Source organism: Bombyx mori, chromosome 20 (genome assembly GCF_030269925.1).
Source record: "Bombyx mori chromosome 20, ASM3026992v2".
NCBI classification, from domain to species: domain Eukaryota; kingdom Metazoa; phylum Arthropoda; class Insecta; order Lepidoptera; family Bombycidae; genus Bombyx; species Bombyx mori.
This window is the reverse complement of record NC_085126.1, coordinates 11,895,791-11,920,710: the sequence shown is the minus strand read 5'-3', so window position 1 is coordinate 11,920,710 and position 24,920 is coordinate 11,895,791. Positions and strand designations below refer to the sequence as shown.

At 39.5% G+C, this 24,920-nt stretch overlaps 1 protein-coding gene across 3 annotated transcripts in view; it reads right to left on the bottom strand.

The window, feature by feature from the left end:
• Positions 1-24,920, bottom strand: part of LOC101742156 (protein CBFA2T1) — a 95,470-nt gene that overhangs the window by 13,397 nt on the left and 57,153 nt on the right. For 2 of the 3 annotated variants that reach the window (XM_012690252.4, XM_062674436.1), the window contains exons 3-6: positions 10,934-11,032; positions 8,614-8,777; positions 8,083-8,229; positions 6,889-7,019 (exon numbers count right to left, since the gene is read on the bottom strand). In XM_012690252.4, the coding sequence (XP_012545706.2) occupies positions 6,889-7,019; positions 8,083-8,229; positions 8,614-8,777; positions 10,934-11,032 (541 nt within the window). The remainder of the gene's footprint in view (positions 1-6,888; positions 7,020-8,082; positions 8,230-8,613; positions 8,778-10,933; positions 11,033-24,920) is intronic. The other variant, XM_038018108.2, reaches the window with a different exon arrangement.

Here is a 24,920-nt window from a genome sequence, read left to right as displayed (position 1 = left end):
GTAAACTAGTGGCCACGCCAGTAGTCGAGATTCGACTATAATTAATTGAAATTAGAAGTTAAAAAATTATTATGGTTCTATTGTCATACACTATTATAATTCGATCATATAATCACAGTATTCGCCAAAACTGCATTGTAGATCAATAATATTAAAAAACAAACAATACTAATCTATTTTCAATTCGACCACAAACTTTAAACAATAACAAAAGTTTCCCAATTGACAGTAAACAAAGAGTATATTTTTATGTATGTGTTGTGTCATGGTAGTGTGTGTAATGTTTTCTTTATTGATTTAAAGTATCTTATGTAATGCATTATTTTAAAAAAATATTAGCATTGTGCACTCCTTCTCTATAATATATTCTCTACTAGCGGCTCGCTCCGGTTCAACTACTGCGTCCTCGCTTTATCCGAGTTTTCCTGGCTAACAGAAGCTCTCGCCACGACCAGGCTGTACGGCGGAGGGAGGGGGAGAACTAGTCTAATTTAAAACACACTCAAAACCAGTAACCTACACATATCTAGACATACACGTAGCACCTTAAAGCGGGTCTTTAACAAAAATTTCATCGAAATTTGACGTTGTTTTATTTTTTTAAATAAAAGAACACTTAATGCGGCATAACTATAATAGTCAGAAATATGCTGTCGTGACACTTTTTGTAAATAATAATGTGTTCTACAAAGTCGTAGTACATTATTTTATTCTATCATCAATAGTTTTCGCAGGGCACGCGATGTTAAGAATATTTTAGGTAATTTTTTACACCTTGGGTTACATTATTGGAGTTTTAGTAAGCATCCCTATTTTTATTTTTTTTCAAAAAAGATTATAGCCATGTCACTCGGGAATAGTGTAGCTTCCAAACAGTGAAATAATTTTTCAAAACATTTCAGTAGTTTCGGAGCCTATTCAATACAAACAAACAAACAAATCTTTCTTCTTTATAATGTTAGTATAGATAAGTGTGAGAAATTTAATACTCCTCCGTCCGCGCAATTTTCGTAAAAAGGGGTACAAAGTTTTTGCTTCACGTATTAATAATAACTAGTGGTCGTCCGGTAGTCTAAATTCGACTATAATTAATTGAAATTATAAGTTTGTACACTATTATGATTATATTTTCAAAGACTATTATGTTTCTATAATCACAAATTTCGCCAAGACTACACTATACAAAGATATTATTAAAGACAAACAATATTTAATCTATTCTCAATTTGACAACAGACGTCAAGAACAAAAGTTTGACAATAAATAAATAGTATGAATGCTTGTGTGCGTCAAATACGTGGTAATGTGTGTAATGTTTTCTTTATTGATTTAATGTAATTTATATGCATAATTTTAAAAATATATTAGCCTTGTGCACTTCTTCTCTATATTCTCTATAAGTGTGGAAAATTTCATACTCCTCCGTCCGCGCAATTTTCGTAAAAAGGGATATAAAGTTTTTGCTTCACGTATTAATATATAGATATATAGTATAGATAAATTCGGGATGAACGCATTCGCTAAACAGAATCTAGTATGGAATAGCTAGTGGCGTTTACCGCGCCGTCAGTAAGGCCTGTGTTTAGTTGAATTATTATTATAGGGACAATTTGGCAGGGTCGCGCGCTATGGATTTAAATTCAGCCCGCAGCACGTTTCGTTAGACGCGCGTGCGGCCGCTCCGCTAAATTATTGTATCTGTGCCTGCGGGCTGTTGGTAAACGAAACCTTTGCCAAAACTGTCGTGTCGAAGTGCCATTATTTTGACGTTTGCTAAAGCCAACGCGTTTTTTTTTTCAACCATCTTTTTTTCAGGGATTTTATGACCTGGTAACTAAGGCCTTTAGGTCACGTCTTATTATAATACATATTCTTATTGTTATGAAAAACGATAATATGGAGTGAAATGAAATGAAGAGGATTAATTTGAGACATTAATCAACCGGGGTGAAATTAAATGGAATAAGATGAGATGATATAGGATGAAATATTATAATCTTAGTAAAACGGTGGTCATTTACTGAGACTTTTTCACTGGACTTTTTGGAGGATTCCGAGAATTTACGTCCAGCGGTTTTGTATTATTTTCAGCACATTTGTGCACTTTCACTGATATTAAACATTTAATAAACCACCGTTATCGCACATTTAAACCTGAAGAAACACTAAATAGACAAAATAAAACAAATCTAACAAATACAACTTCACTCCTTGTGTTCCCGCCAAAAAGTCTCAAACATCCTTATTTAATAGGTGTCACAAATTATACAGTAATACGTTGTTTGAAACTTTTTTTAAAAATATACCTTAATTAATTTAGTCTTCACGCTTAGCTCACGTTTTTCTGGTTCAAGAAGTTAATGAGCGAATAAATGTAAAAATACATAAATTTTTAGCATTTTCCGACATGAAATAATGACGATAACTTTTTATCCTAATAATTTGTATTATAATTATAAAGGAGTGCAAGTCACGTACGTTCATCTGGCTCTATATTAGGATTCCTTTGACTAAGAGAACCTGAGGCTGATTTACATACATAAATAGAAAGAAGAAGCAATTACCCAGATCCTTATGTTTTTTTTGTTGCTCTTGTTACTAAGCCTTTTCGTCACACGAATCTTCGATCGATGTGGGAATCGACTCACGGCCCTCGGCTCAACTATCGGGGGTGTTGTCACCTGTCTACGCTTCTGTGGTCATATGGAACGCGTAATCTATATCACAGGGTGGGTCAACAGAGTGGTTCAAATCTCAACGAACATGAACCACGGATCCATATTGAAGCACGTACAAAGTGAATAAGAGAGAAAAAAGAAGAATCATTATCCTCTGTCCTAATCAGAGCTCCCCAAGAATGTCAACCCTAAGTCGACAGCAGGCTTAAAATTTCAAAACTAAACCGAATAAAATTGCAATCTGACATAATTTGGGCCGACCAGGACAATGTTAAGGAGCCTAAACGAACTTATTTCTGTCGTCACGAAAGAAAATGATAAGATAATGTTGCTGTCCACGGGCACACGGAAACGACAATGTGGAACAATCGTAGGCCATCCCGCGCCATCAAAGGCTACCCACAAAAACTCATACACTGGTTCTGACGTTGACAACTCAACTAGGGATGCGGCCGCTTTGAACCGGATTAATTTTTACGTCAATAATGGGCACAACGAAAGCGGGTTTTTATTTCTGCATACGTAAGTACAAGGGTGTGTTCTTAATTACTTAAATATTTTGGCTTCAATAATTATTCTTGGAGGAAAACACAGAGGAAAGATCTTCCACTTTGGGTGAAATTGGTCCGAGCGTTATGGGAACCAATCCAGTGGCTAGTGTTGCAATGAGGCAACTTAAAAACCCTGACAACATATTTTATGTCATTTCGACAAGCCTGCTTCTGATAAACCAGTCGTGCACTCTAATTGGATTAAATATATAATCGCAATCACTTAAGCGAGGAACGTTAGTACTGTTTTCATTTTTGAGAATGCACAGAAATTTGAATTTTGAGTTTGTAATATTTGCAACAGCCGGTTTGTTGAGGCGGTTTTGTTGAGCCGGTTTGAGCCGGTTATCGGGCATCCCTAGTGAAGGGGTGCGGGATCAGCGCAGGTGGCGAGGCGGGGCGGGGAGGGGGGGGGGGCGTACAAATTACCTGTCCGTACCACTCACCTGCTCCGGACCGCTATTATTGATAGTTTCCGATTTGAACGCTTTGATCATTGACGAGCCAAAGCTTTTTTTTCCTTTGTAATAAACAAGCAAAGGAAATTATTGACTTGTCTTAGCAGATGTAGCTTGATTCTTTGCGAAATTTAATTAAGGGATTTTTCGGGAACTAGTGGTCCCGCAGTAGTCGAAATTCGACTATAATTAATTGAAATTGTAAATTTGTACACTATTATGATTGTATTTTCAAAGACTAATAATAGTTATAGACTATAGAAACATAAGTTTCTATAGTCACAAATTTCGCCAAGACTACACTTTAGACAAATATTAATAAAGACAAACAATATTTAATCTATTCTCAATTTGACCACAGACGTCAAGAACAAAAGTTTGACAATAAATAAATAGTATGCATGCGTGTGTGCGTCAAAAATATTTTAGTGTGTGTAACGTTTTTTTAATGGTTTAATGTATTTTTTAAGCATAATTTAAAAAAATATTTACATTCTGCACTCCTTCTCTATATTCTCTATAAGTGTGGGAAATTTCATACTCCTCCATCCGCGCAATTTTCGTAAAAAGGGATAATATGAAAAAAATTTCCTTGACTAGACCTAGACATCATAGGTTCAATAAAGTCAGATTTACTTTTTGAATTGTTGTGTTAATTTATTGTCATTTTCTTAACATATCGACTGCAACTGACAATTAATTATTTAAAAAAATATCCTAAAAAATACTTGAGTAGAGTTCCCTGTACACTAAAACCTGAACTTAAAATTTTGGAAAATTGAGATCATCCCACCTTGTGGCTCTATGGAAGGATACCTGTAACTTTCCTAAAACAGCAAAAGCTGCTTGGCTTATTTCGCCAAAGTCAGCCATATTTGTAGCTTTTATTACTGTTTCCGTCTCCAACCCCACTCTAGTTCTACAGATATTCTTAATGTAAGTTTTTTTTTTATTGCTTAAATGGGTGGATGACGTCAAAGCCCACCTTTTGTTAAGTGGTTACTGGAGCCCATGGACATCTACAACGTAAATGCGCCACCCACCTTGAGATATAAGTTCTAAGATTTCAGTATAATTACAAAGGCTGCCCCACCCTTCAAACCGAAACGCATTACTGCTTCACGTCAGAAATGGGCAGGGCGGTGGTACCTACCCGCGCGGACTCACAAGAGGTCCTACCACCAGTAAGTTCACGTGAATGGCGCCTTTTTTGCCTGTTATACAGCAAAAAACATACCTTCATAAAATGTTTGAATAATCTGGAGTAAATTAGCAGTTGGCTATAGGCACGCCTTTTTTAAAGCATATTGTGTATAAACATTTGCAATATTTGGATTGTATACATATATTACCTACTTGTTTAAAAAACCGTAATAAATAAAAGACGTATTAATTATCATCTATTTTGTTTAATACCTTTAAATTTCTAATGAAAAAATAAACTATTTCAAAAAGGTGCAACAATAATTAGCTTACTGATATATCATACTAATTAAATAAACGAATATATTGATATTAATTTATTTTTTTCTTAAAATTTTTAGAGTTTTTTTTAATCGTGTATATTTATAATTTTCTCTTGATTTCTAGGTTTAGGCAATAAGGTGTTTACTTAAAAAAATCCTTAAATTCATTAAGGATAGCTCAATAATGTTGAATTAACAGATTTTAATTAAAGTCATACGTAGCTTTCAATTATTTAGCAAATATATTTAGAAATGGTATTTTCGAGTCGTCAAGCTAGACATTGTGTCGGCATTCGTGGTCAGTTGGTTATTAACAGTGTTATAAACACAGTTAGCGTGGTAACCATCGTTCATCGCCTCTCGTAGGCACGCTCCATTAGACTGATGGGATCCAGGTGTTTTTAAAAGCGTAACACAATGCATTTGGACATAACTCAGAATATTTATCGTTTCAAATGTTTCTACGGATGTAGGTGAGATAGTGTTGTACCTATAACTTTGAAGGCAGACGATATTGGAAGGAATTCAAAACGTACTGCCTATCGTGTATTGAATAAATGGCACATGTACAGCATCGAATGAGATGGAACTGAAATTCTAAGCGAAACAAATAAAAGGAAGATTGTGTGTAGATTTCGATGGGTACTCTTTATAATTTGTTTACGTTTATCGGTGGCTCGACCTTTAAGCCAATATTACTGACTTAAAAAAAAAAGTTAAGTAAAATGGCGGGAATTTCTTGGAACTTGGACAGATTTTTTGTAAAAACTGAGAAGTAAAGATAAACAAATTAGATCCTAACCCAATTCAAACAAACTATCATGTCTACATTATTACCGTGCGAAAAAATGGAAATACAACACAACAGTTAATTTATTTATTTATTTATTGCGTAGTTGGGTGGACGAGCTCGCGGCCCACCTGGTGTTCAGTGGTTACCGGAGCCCATAGACATCTACAACGTAAATGCCGCCACCCACCTAGAGATATAAGTTCTAAGGTCTCAGTATAGTTACACCGGCTGCCCCACCCTTCGAACCGAAACGCATTATTGCTTCACGGCAGAAATAGGCAGTTACGCATTAGGCAATAAGCAGGCAAAATTTTGATGAATGACTACTTAGTCCTCCGTGACCACATAAACTTAAACTATTCGAAATGTCAGCAGTAATAAACGTGAGGTCAATAGTAGTTTTAAATATTTCTCTAGTTTTTAATCCCAAAATACTCCTTGTATTTTTGGTATGAGCACTGTTTAGAATTAATTAATACTAGTGGTCCCGCAGTAGTCGACATTCGACTATTATTAAATTAAATTATAAATTTGAACATTATTATGGTTCTATTCTCAAAGATTTATACTTATTTATTCAGATTTCGCCAAGACTACACTAGACAAATAATAATAAAGACAAACAATACATACTAATCTATTCTCAATTTGACCACAAACTTTAGATAAAAAAAGTTTGACAATAAACAAAGTATACATATATTTAAGTGTGTGTTTGTCAAATAGATGGAAGTGTGTGTAATGTTTTTTTTTATTGAATGTTAGTGTTTTTTATGCATAATATAAAAAATATTTACATTGTGCACTCCTTCTGTATATTCTCTATAAGTGTGGGAAATTTTATACTCCTCCATCGGCACAATTTTCGTAAAAAGGAGTACAAAATTTTTCTTCACGTATTAATATATAGATATATAATAAAACAATCTATGTATTACTCACGGATCACTCGCTCGTCTCTTGATGCCCCCTTCGGGAACTGTGCCGGGATGCTGCGGAGCGAATATGTCGCTGGAGTCTCCCCCTGACTCCAAGATCAGGTGCTCGTGAGATCTGATGTACTGGAGGGGAGTCTGTTGATGGACGTGGCTTTAGTTTTTTTTCTACCTATGCTGATAGCCTTGAGAGGCTTTATCAGCGTTACCCTAGCGTGTAGGTGAGCTCTCGGGGCGGAGGTGTTGCTAACACTGGTCCTAGCAAAAGCAGTGCTACGCAGAATCTACCACCGGATCGGAAACGCGTCTCACTGAGAAGATCCGGCGAGAAACTCAATGGGCTTACTTAGCTTAACACTGGTTCTGTAGAACAGAAAAAAAAAACCAATCGCACTGAATGGTCTATGTAATGGTAATGTGAATGTGGTGATAGAGTGGGGATAGAGGTGATAGAGTTTGCAGTATGCTCTTGAACGATCAGTTAGTTCTTTTGTCGTCTATTTTATGTTCATATGAGAACGGTCAATTCGTTCCTTGTCGTCTGTTCGTGTCTGTCTTAGTCTGTGTCTAGTCGTTGTAGGCCTTATGTCCTGTCAAGGACTTTTTGGCGGGAACGCGAGGAATGAAGTTGTGTGATTTGTTTTATTTTGTCTATTTAGTGTTTCGTCAGGTTTAAATGTGTAATAACGGTGGTTTATTAACTGTTTAATATCTGTGAAAGTACACAAATGTAGGTAAATGAAACAAAGCTGCTGGACGTAACTTCTCGGGATCCTCAAAAAAGTACACTGAAAAAATCTCAGTAAATGACCACCATTTTACTGAGATTATATTTCATCCCGTATCATCTCATTTCATTTTATTTCATCCCGGTTGATTAATGTCTCAAATTAATCATCTTCATTTCATTTCACTCGATATTATCATTTTTCATAAAAATAAGAATAACAATTAAAATAAGACATGACTTAAAGGTCTTAATTACCAGGTCATCAAATCCGTTAAGAAAAAATGTCCTGTCAGGGTTTTTTTTTCGCGTGGGCGGGAGGAAATCCTCATGGATACCCAAGGGCCCGGGCCAATGGGCATGCCCGACTCCACTGAGAAAGTGTATCAGTGACCTACGAACTAAAACCTCCCTCCTGGTTATCTGTCCGTCCTGGTACCCCTTTTTATTATGGGGTGTGAGGGTGTGGTGTACCTGCTTGGCTCTGCGGGCGCGCGCGTGCAGGTCTCGCTGTGCTAGCGGCAGCAGCGCGCGGAGGAAGCCAGGCACGGAGGCCCGCAGCGGGTAGTTGGTGCACTCCTGCACGCCGCTCTGGAACTCCTCGACGTTCATTGTACCTGCCTGGACGCCAACATACTTACTTATACGAGGCCACCTATCTGCCGTGAAGCAATGCGTTTCGGTTTGTAGGGCGCGGCAGCCGTTGTACTATTAAAAAAAAGACCTTAGAACTCATGTCTCAAAGTGGATTTTACGTTGCAGATGTCTATTGGCTCCGGTAACTACTTGACACCAGATGGGCCGTGAGCTCGTCCACCCATCTAACGTCTTATGATTATTTTGTCCCTTTCTTTCGATTTGTAAGATTGGGTAATCACTGTTATTTAATCGAAAGTTCATGTCTCATATACGGCGTTAACTAAGGGCTACTAGTGGTGCGTGAGCCAGTATACCCCTTCACAACAATAAGAAGGTTAAAAGTTTCAAGAAACAAAACTTTCATACCACAAGATTGTGGATAAGATGTTTAACTCTCTCGCCGATTTCAGCACCAACGTCCGTGGCGAACTGTTGCAGAGCCGAGAGGAATCGCCGAAGCCGCTGCAGAGCCGGGGCCCGTGCTCCATCAGCGAGAGGAGGAGACAGGGACTCCGTTGAGGACAGAGCTGCTGTGGAAGATAATACTGTGAGAAGTCTTTTTAAAATGACCCGTTTTATAATTCATTTTCTTTCTAACCACCGCTTGGCACCACTTGGCGCTTACTGGCCGGTCGAACTAATCAGTTTGTGTTATTAACATTATACAAAATGGAACTCTGCTGTACAGGTATGAAATAGGCATAGTTTTTAGGCTCGTTCAATTTTGAACTCTGTGTATAAAGCTCTAAAGAAAGTCAGAATTCGCTTTAGTCTTCAATACAAATGCCTTAGGCCCGATTTCAAGACATTGGAGATGCCGGGCTCAATGACGATGGGTCTTGCGACATGACAACGGACTTTTTCATTAAAACCTGAAAGCAGTAGTAGTTCTGTGATACTATTCAGGCAACACGTGGGTAGAGGCAATTGAGAATGCTGAGTTTGCAATGAAGCAGACGATGACATGGCTGAACCGCAACCTATTAACTCTAAACATTGACAAAACCAAATTTTTAACATTTGCAAGCAGAAAATCTGTCCAACCCCCGCGTGATTCCATTACTCTCAAGGCCCATGTATGTAATGGACGATATTCCGCATGTAATTGCTCGGAGATTGCTAGGACTGATAATATCAGATACTTGGGGGTGTTGGTGGACAGCTGTTTCAATTGGTATGATCAGCTGGAACTTGTGACGACGCGCATTCGAAGCTTAATTTTTATTTTTAAAAAGCTAAGAGGCTCGGCAGATAAGCAAATATTGTTTACCGTATACACTTCCCTTTGCGAGTCGCTTATAACTTATTGCATCCCTATTTGGGGATGTGCCTGCAAGACAAAGTTTATTAATATCGAACGAGCGCAAAGGGCAGTGCTTAAGGTGATGCTGGGGAAGCCTTTTGGGTACTCTACTAGACAACTGTATCGTGACGCAGGAGTGCTGACGGTTAGACAACTGTTTATCCACAGGTCCGTTCTGCGACAGCACTCCTGCCTCCCATCAATACCTAAAGAAACTTCACTTTCCACAAGGAGACGAAAACCGGCCTTTGACACTATTGCTTGTAGGACGGAATTTGCCAGACGACAGATTTATTCCTCAGGTAGCAGAATTTATAATAAAGTAAATATATCTCAGCAGATAGATGGCTTAAATAGGTATGACGCTAAAAATAATCTGAAGTCTTGGCTCTTAAACTTAGACTATTTTGAAACAGAACAAGTCGTGTTGTAAAAATGTATAATGGTGTATATATAGTATGATATACTGTTGATTTATTGTAGCTAATTTTAAATTAATATTTTATATAATAGTATATAATATAATATATAATAATATTTTTATACTTTATTATATGACACACATACACACACACAAACACACTAACACACATACACTCACACACACACACACGTACGTACTATATTCTTACAGATCGTTCTTCCTGGTTAACTTTCTTTACCTGGTGACCTAGCACTGAACCACTGACTTTTGTAACACAGGTTTTCCTAGCATAAAAGTCAGGGAATATTGTTATTGTATACCTCATAAAAAAGCCATGTATATTATTATACTAGTGTTAAGTATTTTTGTACGTGTTTGTATTTTAAGAGGCTTGAATGAATAAATATTATTATTATTATTATTATTATTATTCTGACCACTCTTACCAGAAAAACCGGTTGTTCTCTATCAATGAATTATTAGTAGCTGGTCTGCCAAATTCCGGGGTCATCATGAATTTCCGTGCTCTGGGCACTTTCCGAATAACTAATAAAGAACAGCTCTCTTTGCTTCCATGCTTGGAATTTTTTATGATCACTTGTGGTAGCTCTCTGAATTTGGGCCCATTTGCTTTGTGATAGCCACTAGTTTTTGCTACTACTGCTGGTGGTAGGCATATATCATAGCAATGTCGCTACCAATCATGAATTAAGACGTTCAAATCACAATTGGTTTCTTTATCTTTGAAAAAAAAAAAAAACTGTAATACCCTTCCAACTGAAAGGATTCACGAGGATATGTAATGCTATAAAGGGGTAGGCCACAAAATAATGATGCCATGTTACCTATCCAAAAGCGCCCTCTTTACCATATTCATTAGACTGATTGTTATTTAACGAAGCTATTTACATATTAAGTTATGAGTCTATACATATAAATGTATATATATATAAATGTACCAGTAGTTCCGTTATTCTGAGGGCTCGGCGGGCCGGGCGTCGGCGAGGACCTGGTCTCCTCCTGTTCCGGAGATCTGTGTTCTTTGTTTGTTGTTGTAGCTGTAACAAGATAAAACATTTACAAAATCGAGAGAGAGAGAGAGAGAGAGAGAGAGAGAGAGAGAAAGAGAAAGAGACAGATAAAGAAAGAGAGAGAGAGAGAGAAAGAGAAAGAGACAGATAAAGAAAGAGAGAGAGAGAGAGAGAAAGAGACAGATAAAGAGAGAGAGAGATAGCTTTATTGCGCACTAAAACACAATTTACATTAAAATCAGTCTTGTAGGTTAATTTGTACAATAGGCGAACTCTTCTCGATAAACGTAGTAACACATTTAAATCTGAGTGTAGCAACTGGGGTGTCGGGGTCAAATTTAAAACCAGCTATTAAAATTATACTCGTTGGTAATAATTCATGTCCGGGCTATTCACTGTAGACCTGATCCTGTATGTAGATTAAAGTAATGCACACAATAAAAAGCATTGTCATCAACACTGAGCGAGCATTTACAAGAATATGTTATGAAGAAGTTGCTCTAACTTAGCTAGGTTTAGGTAGTTACCCTACATACATATGCACATGTAGGAATGGAATGTATGGAGGAATGACGAATGTGGAGCATGACTGAGAGACAGAGATAGGAGATATCATCTTAGAAGGTAAGAGAGACGACGAATGAATGTTTGACTTATGGTTTTCTTTTAAGCGGGAGGAGAAATGTGGGTAGTTATCTGACGTAATAGTGGACAGACTTATTAGTATAATAACTCGGAAGACAAAATACGTGTTTGATTGATTTAATTTGCTATAATAAATACCGAATTAAAATCAAGTTTGTGTGAAGCAATAAACTGTTTTATTGGCCTAAAATTTATAGAAAATCTCACATTTAAACCACTTTCATTCCAAGTCAAATACAAAGTTGGTAAAAAATAAATTCGATCGACAAATATAGGAATAAAATCCATCGAAATTTAATTATATACGAGAGTTGGTTTCACGCATCGCGCACGCAAAGACCTTCACAAAGAAAAACAAAAGGGTTTTCACTGATTTTTCTCCGTATTTTTTTGGGCAATGAATTTTATTTAATACGGAACCAACTGACATAAAATGTTCAGCCGATCGTTCGACACGTAAAATACAATTTCCACGAGAAGCAAACAAACAGCACTCCCTATGCGCAGGCACGGATTCTATCATGTTTAGCACACAAAACAGCTTCGGTACACACGGACCTGGGAATCAGCAGTGTCATGCGTGTTTCAAGAGATCGTAAGTTCGAGACTGATACTGTTGATACAGTCATCTCGTTTTTACCATCGCACCGCTCGCCACCGGAGTAGAGTTCAACATACTACCTGGAGCCACTGCGGTCATCCGTTTTTACCATCGCACCGCTCGCCACCGGAGTAGAGTTCAACATACTACCTGGAGCCACTGCGGCCACGTATGAATGAGCTCCCCTCCACGGTGTTTCCCGAGCGCTATGACATGTCCTTCTTCAAACGAGGCTTGTGGAGAGTATTAAGCGCTAGGCAGCGGCTTAGCTCTGCCCCTGGCATTACTGAAGTCCTTGGGCGACGGTAACCACTCATCATCAGGTGGGCCGTGTGCTCGTCTGCCTGCAAGGGCAATAAAAGAAAAGGAGACAGGTCAGTTACTTTTCAATTTTACAACACGCCCGCTGTACTTCAAATATTCGAAGCCATCCTGATTTGTATCCGATTTCGATCGTGAAGGATATCGTAAAATAATATCTGCGAAATTTGATGGTGGTGGTGGTGGTATTTTGAAAGTTAAGGTTAAGTACCGCGTGTTGGGGCTTTATTTTCCCAATTCCTACTTCAATCCACTATCCACGCCATCTGTTGACGCTTGAAGCAAAACAGCGTATAAAGAAAAAAAATAAAAATAAAAATGGCGGTAAAAAACTATGTAAAAAACTAAGATAATGTGTCAATGTCAAAACAAAAATTTGTTATTAATGTTGTTCGGTTGTGTAGAAAAATCTCGATTATGAGAAATATCAAAAGTGCATCAAGGGGTCTCGTAGTGAGTCAATAACCTTAAGCTTTTCCCATTGCTAAACTAAATTTTAAACGGCCTAAACCTTATTCATACAGCCACATGAAAAATTTACCCCACCGTTTTATCAGACATTTGAGAAAACTCCTGAGAGTATGCAAATTATGGCCTTGAAGTATTTGTTTTATTTGGACATTCTTTTTTTTATTGGTTAGATGGGTGGACAAGCTCACAGCCCGCCTGGTGTTAAGTGGTTACTGGAGCCTATAGACATCTACAACGTAAATGCGCTACCCACCTTGAGATATAAGTTCTAAGGTTTCAGTATAGTTACAACGCCTGCCTCACCCTTCAAACCGAAATGCATTACTACTTCACGGCAGAAATAGGCAGGGCGGTGATACCCACCCGCGCGGACTCACAAGACGCTCTACCGCAGTAATTACGCAAATTATAATTTAGCGGGTTTGATTTTTATTACACGATGTTATTCCTTCACCGTGGAAGTCAATCGTGAACATTTGTTAAGTACGTATTTCATTAGAAAAATTGGTACCCGCCTGCGGGATTCGAACGCCGTTGCATCGCTAAATACGACTGCACCAGATATCTTATCCTTTAGGCCACAACAACGATGACGATACTCTGCCTATGATGGCCTGACGACCAAGCCTGGCTATATAAGTTTTTCCTTATCATCTCATTTATGTGACCACAAATATAGCTCCTTCATATTAAATAAGTTGAGCGGTAGGCAGCGGCTTGGCTCTGCCCCTGGCATTGCTGATGTCCATGGGCGTCGGTAACCACTCACCATCAGGTGGGCCGTATGCCCGTCTGCCTACAAAGGCAATAAAATAAAAGTTAATTGTTGAACATGACAATGAAAATTGAAGTATCCCTAAGTAAACAAATCATTTAAAAACACAATTAATTCTAAAAACGCTATTTATTGTATGTCTTATTAAGCCATAAATGCTATGTATAATATATATACACAAAATGAGAGTCTTTTTTTTTTAATACGCAAACTGTCTGCATATGACGGAATAAATATAAGTTCAGTGGGTGAGGTAGTGGTGTGGCAAGTGCGAGCCGTGCCACGGACACGCGCTCTCCGAAACAAACTAGTGATGCGATGGTGCTTTATCGATTATCAATTCTAAATTGTCGATCGACTAAAATTTATTCAATCTAGTTTAGCATTTTTAATGTTTCTTTTTACCGAAGACAAGCTCACGGACTACACCGATTTTACGATGTAATAGCTGCCACTCACAATGACGTGAAATTCACATTTGTTGTAGTAATAGCGGACATCGTTCCTGGCGCATAATTCATATAATTATGTTAGTTAAGTAGGTCCACAGCTGCAGCTGTCGATAAGGATGTCTGAGAATTATTTGCTCTGTTCAACATTGCATACAACGCATTCGTCTCGACACATCACAAGGTAAAATTTGGATTTTCAAGTATGCTTAGATGGAAACAGTAGAGTTATTAAACATATTATACGATACACGATACATGAATTAACTGTTATAGCCTGCGTTTGCACCACTGGGTGCACTGGGTCAGGTGTCAGAAGTGGTTCCATTAGAAATACTGAAATTAAATTCAGCTTCGAATTTAAATTTCATACAAACCAACACTGCTCTTCTAGATAAACGGTATTACAACAAATAGTTCTGGTCTTGTTTGTTTTATTAGAAACAAATAGCTTATATATTGCAAACCGAAAGAGATGAAAATAATTTGTATAAAAAATTTTATTCCTTATGATATATACATATATACGTAGCTCTTAACGCAACCAAATTCAATGGCATTCCAATGTCATTTCTCACATAAGAGTAGAGTTATAAAGTTTGTATGAAGGGAACGCCTTCATTTGGTATATACATCGATTTCTTGAAGCTTGCAAGTGAATAGCGTATAGTTTAGTTTGAATGATTGTAGCAGAGTTAAGTTGGTACGTTCAGTGGCATAGCGCGGGGGCAAGGGGGGGACATCATACTCCAGGCGCTACTCACAAAGAAGCACCAAATGGTCCGCAAAACAAAAAAAATGCTGGATAATTTTTATTACGGCAGAACTAACGGCCGTCTGGTGTAGTGGTAAGTGACATGGTCACTACACAAGGGGGTCGCGGGTTCGAAGCCTGCCAAGGGAAGATATTTGTATGATAAATATAAATGTCTTTTCCAGTGTTATGGATGTATATTAAATATATGTATGTGTATAATAAAAATCTTACATTTATTTCCGTTATCTGGTACCTGTAACACAAGTTCTTTACGAACTTATCACGGGACCAGTTAGCGTGGCGTGATTGTTAGTAAATATTTATATTTATATTTATAAGCTGTCGCTCTCGCAGATTATTTTTATTCTTTCTGGATGATTGAATTCTGGAAAATATATCTAAAATTTAATGCTATTGTAATATAATAAATGTTAAATCGACTTTAGATCGTTACGCCACTGTACACACTGAAGTCGATTGGTGCTAGTTGGACACGTTCTTATCGATGTCGTGTACCCTCATCCCTACTCGTTAGAGTGCGGTGCGCGTGACAGGCGACACCTAGCCCGCGGCGTCGCTTTCATCTCGCCCGCACAATTAGATCTAAAGAATTTAACCGAAACATTAGGGGGACGTCGTCAAGAAAACATCATATAATAATTATAAAAAACAATAGATTAAGTAACTTTGTTTGTTGGTATTGTGTTTTTTGGTCAATAAAATATGTTCGAGTTATTTCGTCAGCAATTGTATGGTAAACAGTCGACGTCGCCCTAAGCACGTCATTCCGGATCCTCCCGATCCATTAACGGTGCTTTTATCTACCTCAAGCACCGGTCACCGTTCAAGGGTTCGGCAAGTAAATTAACACACAGACAAAGCCTACCTTAGAGGGTTTAGATACTCAGAGCAGCCCACAGAGTTTCTCGCCGGATCTAAACGCGACCCACTGAGAAGATCCAGTCGTAGATTCTGCGAAGCACTGCTCTTGCTAGGGCTAGAGCTAGCAACGTCCTCAGGTTAGAACCCCGCGAGCTCACCTACTTGCCTGGTGAGTCTAGTATGACCTAGAGTTTTCAAGGTGTGTGGCGCATTTACGTTGTAAATGTCTATGGGCTCCAGTAACCACTTATCACCAGGTGGGCTGTGAGCTCGTCCACACATCTAAGCAATAAAAAAAAAAAACCCTCGATTTTATTTTTTTGCTCAGATGGGCCCACCTGGTGTTAAGTGGTAACTGAAATCCATAAACATCTCAAACGTAAATGCGCCACCCACTCGTCGTGGGTCGAACTATACCCACGTTCTAAGGCCTCAGTATAGTTACAACGGCTGCCCCACCCTTCAAACCGAAACGCAATACTGCTTCACGGCAGAAATAGGCAGGGACTCATAAGAGGTCCTACCACCAGTAAAAATACTAAAATTACTATAATTACTATAATAGGTACGAAAAAGAAAGAAATCGCTGGAAATTCAAAACGAACTCGTGTCGTACCTTAGCGTCTCTAAGCGCGACCCGTCAGTTCCCACGGTTGATAATTCATTGTGTTTGCTCGTAGAAACGCCCACCACTCGATGGTTACTGCTCGCCTTTACCACCGCCGTCATTATAGTACAATATAATATTCATGTATGGATGTAAACTGTAATTACGGATTTTAGGAATGGGGCAAGATGACCTGGTGCTGCATTGTCGATTTTTTCATGGGCCGCGAAGGGATGATGTGATTTTGAATGCTAAATGAAGTAGGGTAGCCTCGTGAATACTAAGGCCGAATTTAAAGCAAAGAGACAATCGTTGTTGTTATTATTATTACATTGGATCTGGAAGCCAGATGATTTCGCTTCGGATACGTCTCACTGTAAACCATGGTTTTACTATGCCTTTAAATATAATACTAGCTTCTAAATGCGGTTTCTTTGGCTTTGATGTAGAACAAAATTATATTCCCAATATTACTTTTAATAAACAAGGCTTCCACATGACCACGACCGCTCTGCCAAGAGCAACCGACCATGGCGATGAATATTACTTTTCTTGATGAAATGTCCCGCGTTCTAAACTAAGCGTAACAAATAAACAAACAAACTTTTGTATTTACAATTAGAATAAGAATCAACAATGGATTTAATTTCTATTCAATGAACATACAAAATCAAGATTACTTTCATTAGATTTAATTATGCAAGTACAAATATAGTATTTAATGCTAGTTAATACTATAGAGCTACCTAGTATGATCACAGCGGCTTCTTTCACACAACAATGGAGACGCACGGAGAATTGTATTATATGTATATTCTTTCCTGGATGACCCCTTTCTCGCCCACCTGTCCATCTTGAAATTGAAAAGGCCTCCGGCCGACCAGTAATCTTTCCTTCATCAAAAAAAGAGGTTTATTGCAATGATGAGACGTATTGTGCTCGTACGGGCTGCTCTCTCTCTCTCTCTCTCTCTGCATATTTCAGCCGTAAAACCTCATCTGGTTCAATCTGCTAGATCAAAGATAGCTACTATTTATTAAAAAAACAAATTCTGTAAACTATTCTGTTTTGATGCAGGCAACCCTACCATTACGATAAAAATATAAAATGATAATGATTAAACTTTATACTACATATTTACAAGGATTTTTTAGTTTGCATTAAACAAACACTGCTGAGCAGCGAGATATCGCATTATATTCGATAAAACATTCGATTTAAAGGATTCATAGTCACATCACTAGAGATGCAACACGTCGCTACTCATCAATAATGCCGGCTTCCAGCCCCAGGGGCGGCTTGTTATTATAACTGACGTACAATTGCCGGTACCTTTGACTTTCATTTTTCATGAAAATAGCCAACGTTTTTACTGTAAAAGGCATAATTAGTTTGTCCGTGTGAAAAACTATGTATTCAGTTTGTGAAATAGTGTGGGTTATCTGAGGGATCCAATCTTAGCATCGCATGTGTTTCTCTTCTTCTTCTTTGTCGCATACTTCATTGCCGAAGGGTCCTTGGAAGGTCTCTTTGTACCATCATCTACTACTTTCAGATTTCGGCTTTCCTCAGGGCGGTTGTAACAGAGAGTTTTTTTTCTTTTTTTTTCCTTCCAAAGCTGATAGCCTTGAGAGGCTATATCAGCGTCACCTTAACTAGTAGGTGAGCTCACGGGGCTCAAACCTGATGACGTTGCTAACACGACCCTAGCAATTAACCACCGGATCCGAAACGCGACCCACTGAGAAGATCCGGCGAGAAACTCAGTAGGCTGTGTCTGAGGATTAATTTACTCGTCAAGCCCTTCGTCGCAAGCGACGGGTTCGGGCTATGTCATGCTCATTCAAATTCCTTCAGGCAATTTTTCGTAATCGACTAACAATATCATCCAAACACAGAAGCTTTCGGCTTTATAATATTACTATAGATATGGTATGTTCATTTTTAGATGATGTAGATGAGTAGAATGAGCTCACCGCTAATCTGGCTTTAAAGGTTACTGGTGCCGTAGTGATTAAAATGAAATGTGATCGAAGTCTCAATCGTAAAGACTCAAAACGTGACCCCACTCTTCAAACCCGAACGTATGAAACCCGTACGGATGATTTGTTATTTTATGTTTATTAAAAGTTTATCGATATCGCAGGTAGCGTCCCTATTTAGTACGAGTTTCGCTCGCGGGTGTGTTTCTTGTTTTTGACATTTAATTTTATCTCCAATGAAATTTGTTTATTATGAAGCCCGAATGTTCCAGTAGTCGCTAGAGGATCTTTCACAGTTAAGTTTGTTCAGCTGTTATTCATGTCAGGAGATGGGTGTGCGAGAATCCGTGCTCGAACTTTTTTTTATGATTGAAAGATTACTGGTGGCCCGGAGGCCGTCCCAGTTTCACCAGGACAGGTGGGCGAGCAAAGGCTCAGCCAGAAGGGGTGGGATTTGCTAACAGCCGCCCGAGCGCCTCCGAAGGAGACCTAACAACTCAAGAGCAATTGCTTCGCGAATGAATCTACTACCGGTTCGGAATCGCGACCCACTGAGAAGATCCGGCGAGAAACTCAGCGGGCTGATGCATGGCTTAGGTTGCACGTCGACCTCTTTGTCGAGTTCGACGAGCACGGTTACCGCCGTGCTCTTGCTACCATGACAATGGTTCCTAGACCATACAAATTTACCCAACTTTCTATACTTTCCTATTTTGGCCACTGGCGGTAATAAGATTTTTGTTTTCATTGCTTAGATGAATGGACGAGCTCACAGCCCACCTGGTGTTAAGTGGTTGCTGGAGCCCATAGACGTTTACAACGTAAATGCCGCCACCCATCTTGAGATATGAGTTCTAAGGTCTCTGTACCGGCTTGTGGTACATAAGGGAGTTTCTCGTGGTAATAAAACTCCAACACTTGATATTGTTCTGATATATTTTAATGGAGATGTACAGCGAGCTTGAAGAGCGGGTAGTGAATGATAGTGAAATACATGAACTTATTAAGCTGTGATACTTAGCGCCTTAGAAAGCTAGCATCTTTGGTATTGCTCTAAAATAATTGAAGGCACTGGCCTGAACAGTCTCAGTATGGTTACAACGGCTGCCCCAATGTTCAAGTCGAAACGCATTACTGCTTCACGGTGGAGGGTGGAGGTAAGCAGGGTAGGACCTTTTGTGAGCCGCACAGGTAGGTACCACCACCCTGCCTATATTTGCCGTGGAGCAGTATTGTGTTTCGGTTTGAAGGGTGGGGCAGCCGTTGTAACTATACTGAGACCTTAGAACTTATATCTCAAGGTGAGTAGCGCATTTAAGTTGTAGATGGGCTCCAGTAACCACTTAACATCAGGCGTGCTGTGAACTCGTCTACCCATTTATACAATAAAAAAAATGAGCTCCAGTATCAACTTATTAACATTTAATTGCAATTGTACTTAAAGAAGAACGAACACTCATGACTGCGTGTTAGTAAAACAGTCCGCCATCTACCGAACCGTCTACAATAATACTAATTTATCTTAAAATCGGTATAGCTTACGGCCCTCACACAGAGAGGCTGAGAGAGATCGTGATCCTCTCGTAATAAGTGCGCCCTCCACTCGGCGTCAAGTCGGGCACACACTCTATGATAAACGACCGAAACTCTAAGCATGAAACAAAATCGCTAACCGCCTCTGTTTTCCCGCTTACTTCTTTTGAACCGCACCATCCTTTCGTATACAGTTTCACTGGTAAAAACAGTAGGGCGTTGATCGTAATTCGACCATAGTCATTGACATATAAAGGTTAAGATACATTTTATGTACTGTTACTGTACTGTCGACCGTCTGGTGTAGTGGTAAGTGACATGGTCACTACACATGGGTCGCGGGTTCGAATCCCGCCAAGGGAAGATATTTGTATGATAAATATAAATCTCTTTTCCAGGGTTATGGATGTATATTAAATATTAAAATATATGTATGTGTATAATAGAAATCTTACATTTATTTCCGTTATCTGGTACCTGTAACACAAGCTCTTTACGAACTTACCACGGGACCAGTTAGCGTGGCGTGATTGTTAGTAAATATTTATTTATTATTATTATTTATTTACTGTTACTCATGACGACGCTTGTAACTGAAAGTAAGTATTGTACTTTTTGACGAAGCATGTTGCGGATAATAACATGTACTTTTAGGTTTTTTTTTTCCACAGGAGGAAATCGCCGGATCCCCACCCGCACGGCAGGTGGGGTATGTGGCAGTCGAACCTCACCAAAAACTCCAGCCGCTCACAGCCGGCGTCCTACCCCGGACCGGGCAGGAACCCAGTCGGAGCTATTGAGACGGCGGGACAGGGCTTACGTAGAGCATATTACATCCATCCCGCCGTGTACTTTTAGGCTACGTACTTTTAGGTTAGGAAAATTATGGGCGGGAACCCAGTCGGAGCTATTGAGACGGTGGGACAGGGCTTACGTAGAGCATATTACATCCATCCCGCCACGCCGTGTACTTTTAGGTAACGTACTTTTAGGTTAGGAAAATTATGTTCATTTTTTTTTATAGTTCAACACAAATGTATTTCACTTGATAACTTGAACTGTGAACAAAGAAATAAACGGAGATTTTATGTACTACATTTTCTGTTTTAAGTTTTCAGCTTCCCGGCAGCTTTTAGGTTTTACCTACATTACCCGCGCCACAAGTTATTTTGAAAAAAATTCAATAGTCATCAATTCACATATTTTTTATGGTTTACGTGGTAGATCGTCGATAATAGGCAAACAAAATTCGTTTTATGTACGCAGTTCAAAAACTAATAGAACCCGTCTGAATAGAGATATCGAACTAAACGTTTCAAAACTACCATTATTTACCCTGAATGTCCTGGACAGGATATTCGGTCAAAATAATAAGATATCGGATCTTAACTTGACTTATGCAAAGCGTCTTAAGTCGGTGAAAATTGCTTTAAAGTTTCCGTTTCATAACTATGAACTAACTAGTTACAGGAAAAGATAATGGGAGTGTGTTGAAAAAAGAAAGAAAATCGGTTAGCGAGCAACGAAGAAAATGGCACTCTATTGTTTTTGCCTAAATACAGAGAGACCTTACTTAGAGAGGATTGAATACACAGTAACATGACTGAACTTGTCGAAGACAATTTAAATATTTCTCTAATGTCGTTCGTGTTTGCTTATAAAATGTTACTTATAATTTATAAGTATGACGGCGTTAACGATATTTCTGTTATATAGCACGTGCAATAGGAGTGACTCACACAAGCCAGGTGCGCCGGCCGTGTCGTTCCACTCGTAAACAACAGGTGCAACAGAAGTGACTCATAAATAAGCCAGCTGCGCCGGCCAGTATAAAAAGGCGGTACGTGCCTCGCAATGGACTTCGTTCCGATATCGAGTCGAGGGAACGCGTTCCCGGCCCCGTCACGTCACAGCCGGAGTCCCGCAAGGCTCCGCCCTCTCCCCGTTACTATTCAGTTTGTATATCAACGATATACCCCGGTCTCCGGAGACCCATCTGGCGCTCTTCGCCGATGACACCGCCATCTACTACTCGTGTAGGAAGAAGGCGTTGCTTCATCGACGACTTCAGACCGCAGCTACCACCATGGGACAGTGGTTCCGGAAGTGGCGCATCGACATTAACCCCACGAAAAGCACAGCGGTGCTCTTCAAAAGGGGTCGCCCTCCGAACACCACGCTGAGCATCCCTCTCCCGACTAGGCGCGTCAACACCCCCGCCCCCGCCGTTCGCCCAATCACGATGTACGACCAGCCCATACCGTGGGCCCCGAAGGTCAAATATTTAGGCGTCACCCTCGACAGTAGGATGACATTCCGCCCCCACATCAAGACGGTACGCGATCGTGCCGCCTTCATCCTAGGACGTCTCTACCCGATGATATGTAGGCGAAGTAAAATGTCCCTTAGAAATAAGGTGACACTCTACAAAACTTGCATACGCCCCGTCATGACCTATGCAAGTGTAGTGTTCGCTCACGCGGCCCGCATACACTTAAAATCCTTTCAAATTATTCAATCCCGTTTTTGCAGGATAGCCGTCGGAGCCCCGTGGTTCGTCAGGAACGTCGACCTCCATGACGACCTGGACTTAGAGTCCATCAGTAAGTATCTGCAGTCGGCGTCCATGCGCCACTTCGATAAAGCGGCACGACACGAGAACCCTCTCATCGTGGCCGCCGGTAACTACATTCCCGATCCTGCGGACAGAATGGAAAGCAGTCGACGTCGCCCTAAACACGTCATCTCGGATCCTCCTGATCCACTAACGGTGCTTTTAGGTACTTCAAGCACCGGTCACCGTTCTTGTCGAACCCGTCGCTTGCGACGAAGGGCTCGACGAGTAAATTAACTCTCAGACACAGCCCACTGAGTTTCTCGCCGGATCTTCTCAGTGGGTCGCGTTTCCGATCCGGTGGTAGATTCTGCGAAGCACGACTCTTGCTAGGGTTCGTGTTAGCAACATCGTCAGGTTTGAGCCCCGTGAGCTCACCTACTAAAGTTAAGGCTACGCTGAAATAGCCGCTAGGGCTATCAGCTTAGGTAGGAGAAAAAAAAAAAAAAAAAAAAAAACGCAATGGACATTCGTTGGGCTGCGTTTGCCTGGTGCACTGACTATATCCTTATTACGTTGTGTGATTCAGTGACTGTTGTACGTACTGGTTAAGGTTGGACAAGTGTTAAAGTGAATTGTTAAGATAACATATTGTTGATTAAATCAGGAATCAAAAAGTGACTTCGTTGTACTTGATGTTCAACAAGATAATGTCTACCCTCAAGCTTATATGTATAATAAATCGCAATTGATAGTCGACAGTGCAAACAGACGGTCGTTTTAAAACAATGATCCTTAAATAATGTGAGTGTGAATACCTGTTAGATTATGATTACTTATAATATCTACTGCAAGGTAATGCAAGGGCTATATGCAAGTTTCGCCGAATATTTAGGCAAAGCTCACGGAGTTCAGCCTGGGATATTTTACTAACACTAGCCCTAGCAAGAACAGTGCTTCACTGAATCTACCACTAGATTAGAATCGCGACCCGCTAAAAAGATACAGCCATGAGCTCAGTGGGTACAGATATATTTGTGGTCCCCCAATATCTCAATTTCATTCTAATTGAAAAATGTAACTGTTGAAATGTGAATTTTTAAAGACATCGTGATTTGAATCATTAGCTGAACCACCAAAACTTTTTTTATTGCTTAGATGGGTGGAAGAGCTCATAGCCCACCTGGTGTTAAGTGGTTACTGGAGCCCATAGACATCCACAATATAAATGCGCCAGCCACCTTGAGATATAAGTTCTAAGGTCTCAGTATAGTTACAGCGGCTGCCCCACTCTTCAAACCGAAACGCATTACTGCTTCACGGCAGAAATAGGCAGGGCGGTGGTACCCACCCGCGCGGACTCACAAGAGGTCCTACCACCAGTAAATACAGGCGATATTAGTTACAATTTTTTTTTTATTTATTTAGTAGTAGCCGAAGCAAACGCTACAATTTCAAATGTAGCCTTCAATAAACATAATCTTTTTATGGGGTTCGATACAAAGATATAAAGACGTGAGTTGAAACTAGATGAACCATATAGTCGCTTTGTATGTGCTAATGTCATAAGCATATTTTTATCTGTTTGTCTGAACCTTTGAGCATGTTGCAGTTGCATTTGACAAAAACTTGTATTCGCCTGCAATAATTTATAGCAAAGGCGTGAATAATCTTCCAACAATAAAATTTATGTTTTTGCTCTGTGTATCTGTATCAGAAACATTTTATTTCTCTCCGCTAAAATGGCTGATGAAAAATCGCGAATAATTAAAGTCGTCTTTGTACAAACAGTTTCTATCCCAGCCATCCGCAATCTCCAGTAAAATCGAGACCTCGAAATCTATCTATATATAAATTTAACTTATTACATAGGTATGTTCCCCAACTATGCTAAAAAAAAATCGGGAAATGTGATTTCTTTTGAAAAACTTATATCATTATAGGATCCTTTTGTCCAATTGAATTTAAGAGTGATTCCGTATCGTTGAAAATGTAATTAGGAAAGGGTACAGATAGAATTTGAATCGTATCTAACGGTCCGTCGATATTGAGCCTTATTTTTGTTTTTTTTTATTGCTTAGATGGGTGGACGAGCTCACAGCCCACCTGGTGTTAAGTGGTTACTGGAGCCCATAGACACCTACAACGTAAATGCGCCACCCATCTCGAGATATAAGTTCTAAGGTCTCAGTATAGTTACAACGGCTGCCCCACCCTTCGAACCGAAACGCATTACTGCTTCACGGCGGAAATAGGCGGGGTGGTGGTACCTACCCGTGCGGACTCCCAAGAGGTCCTACCACCAGTGAGAATCCTGGTGGTAGGTATCCTTCAACTA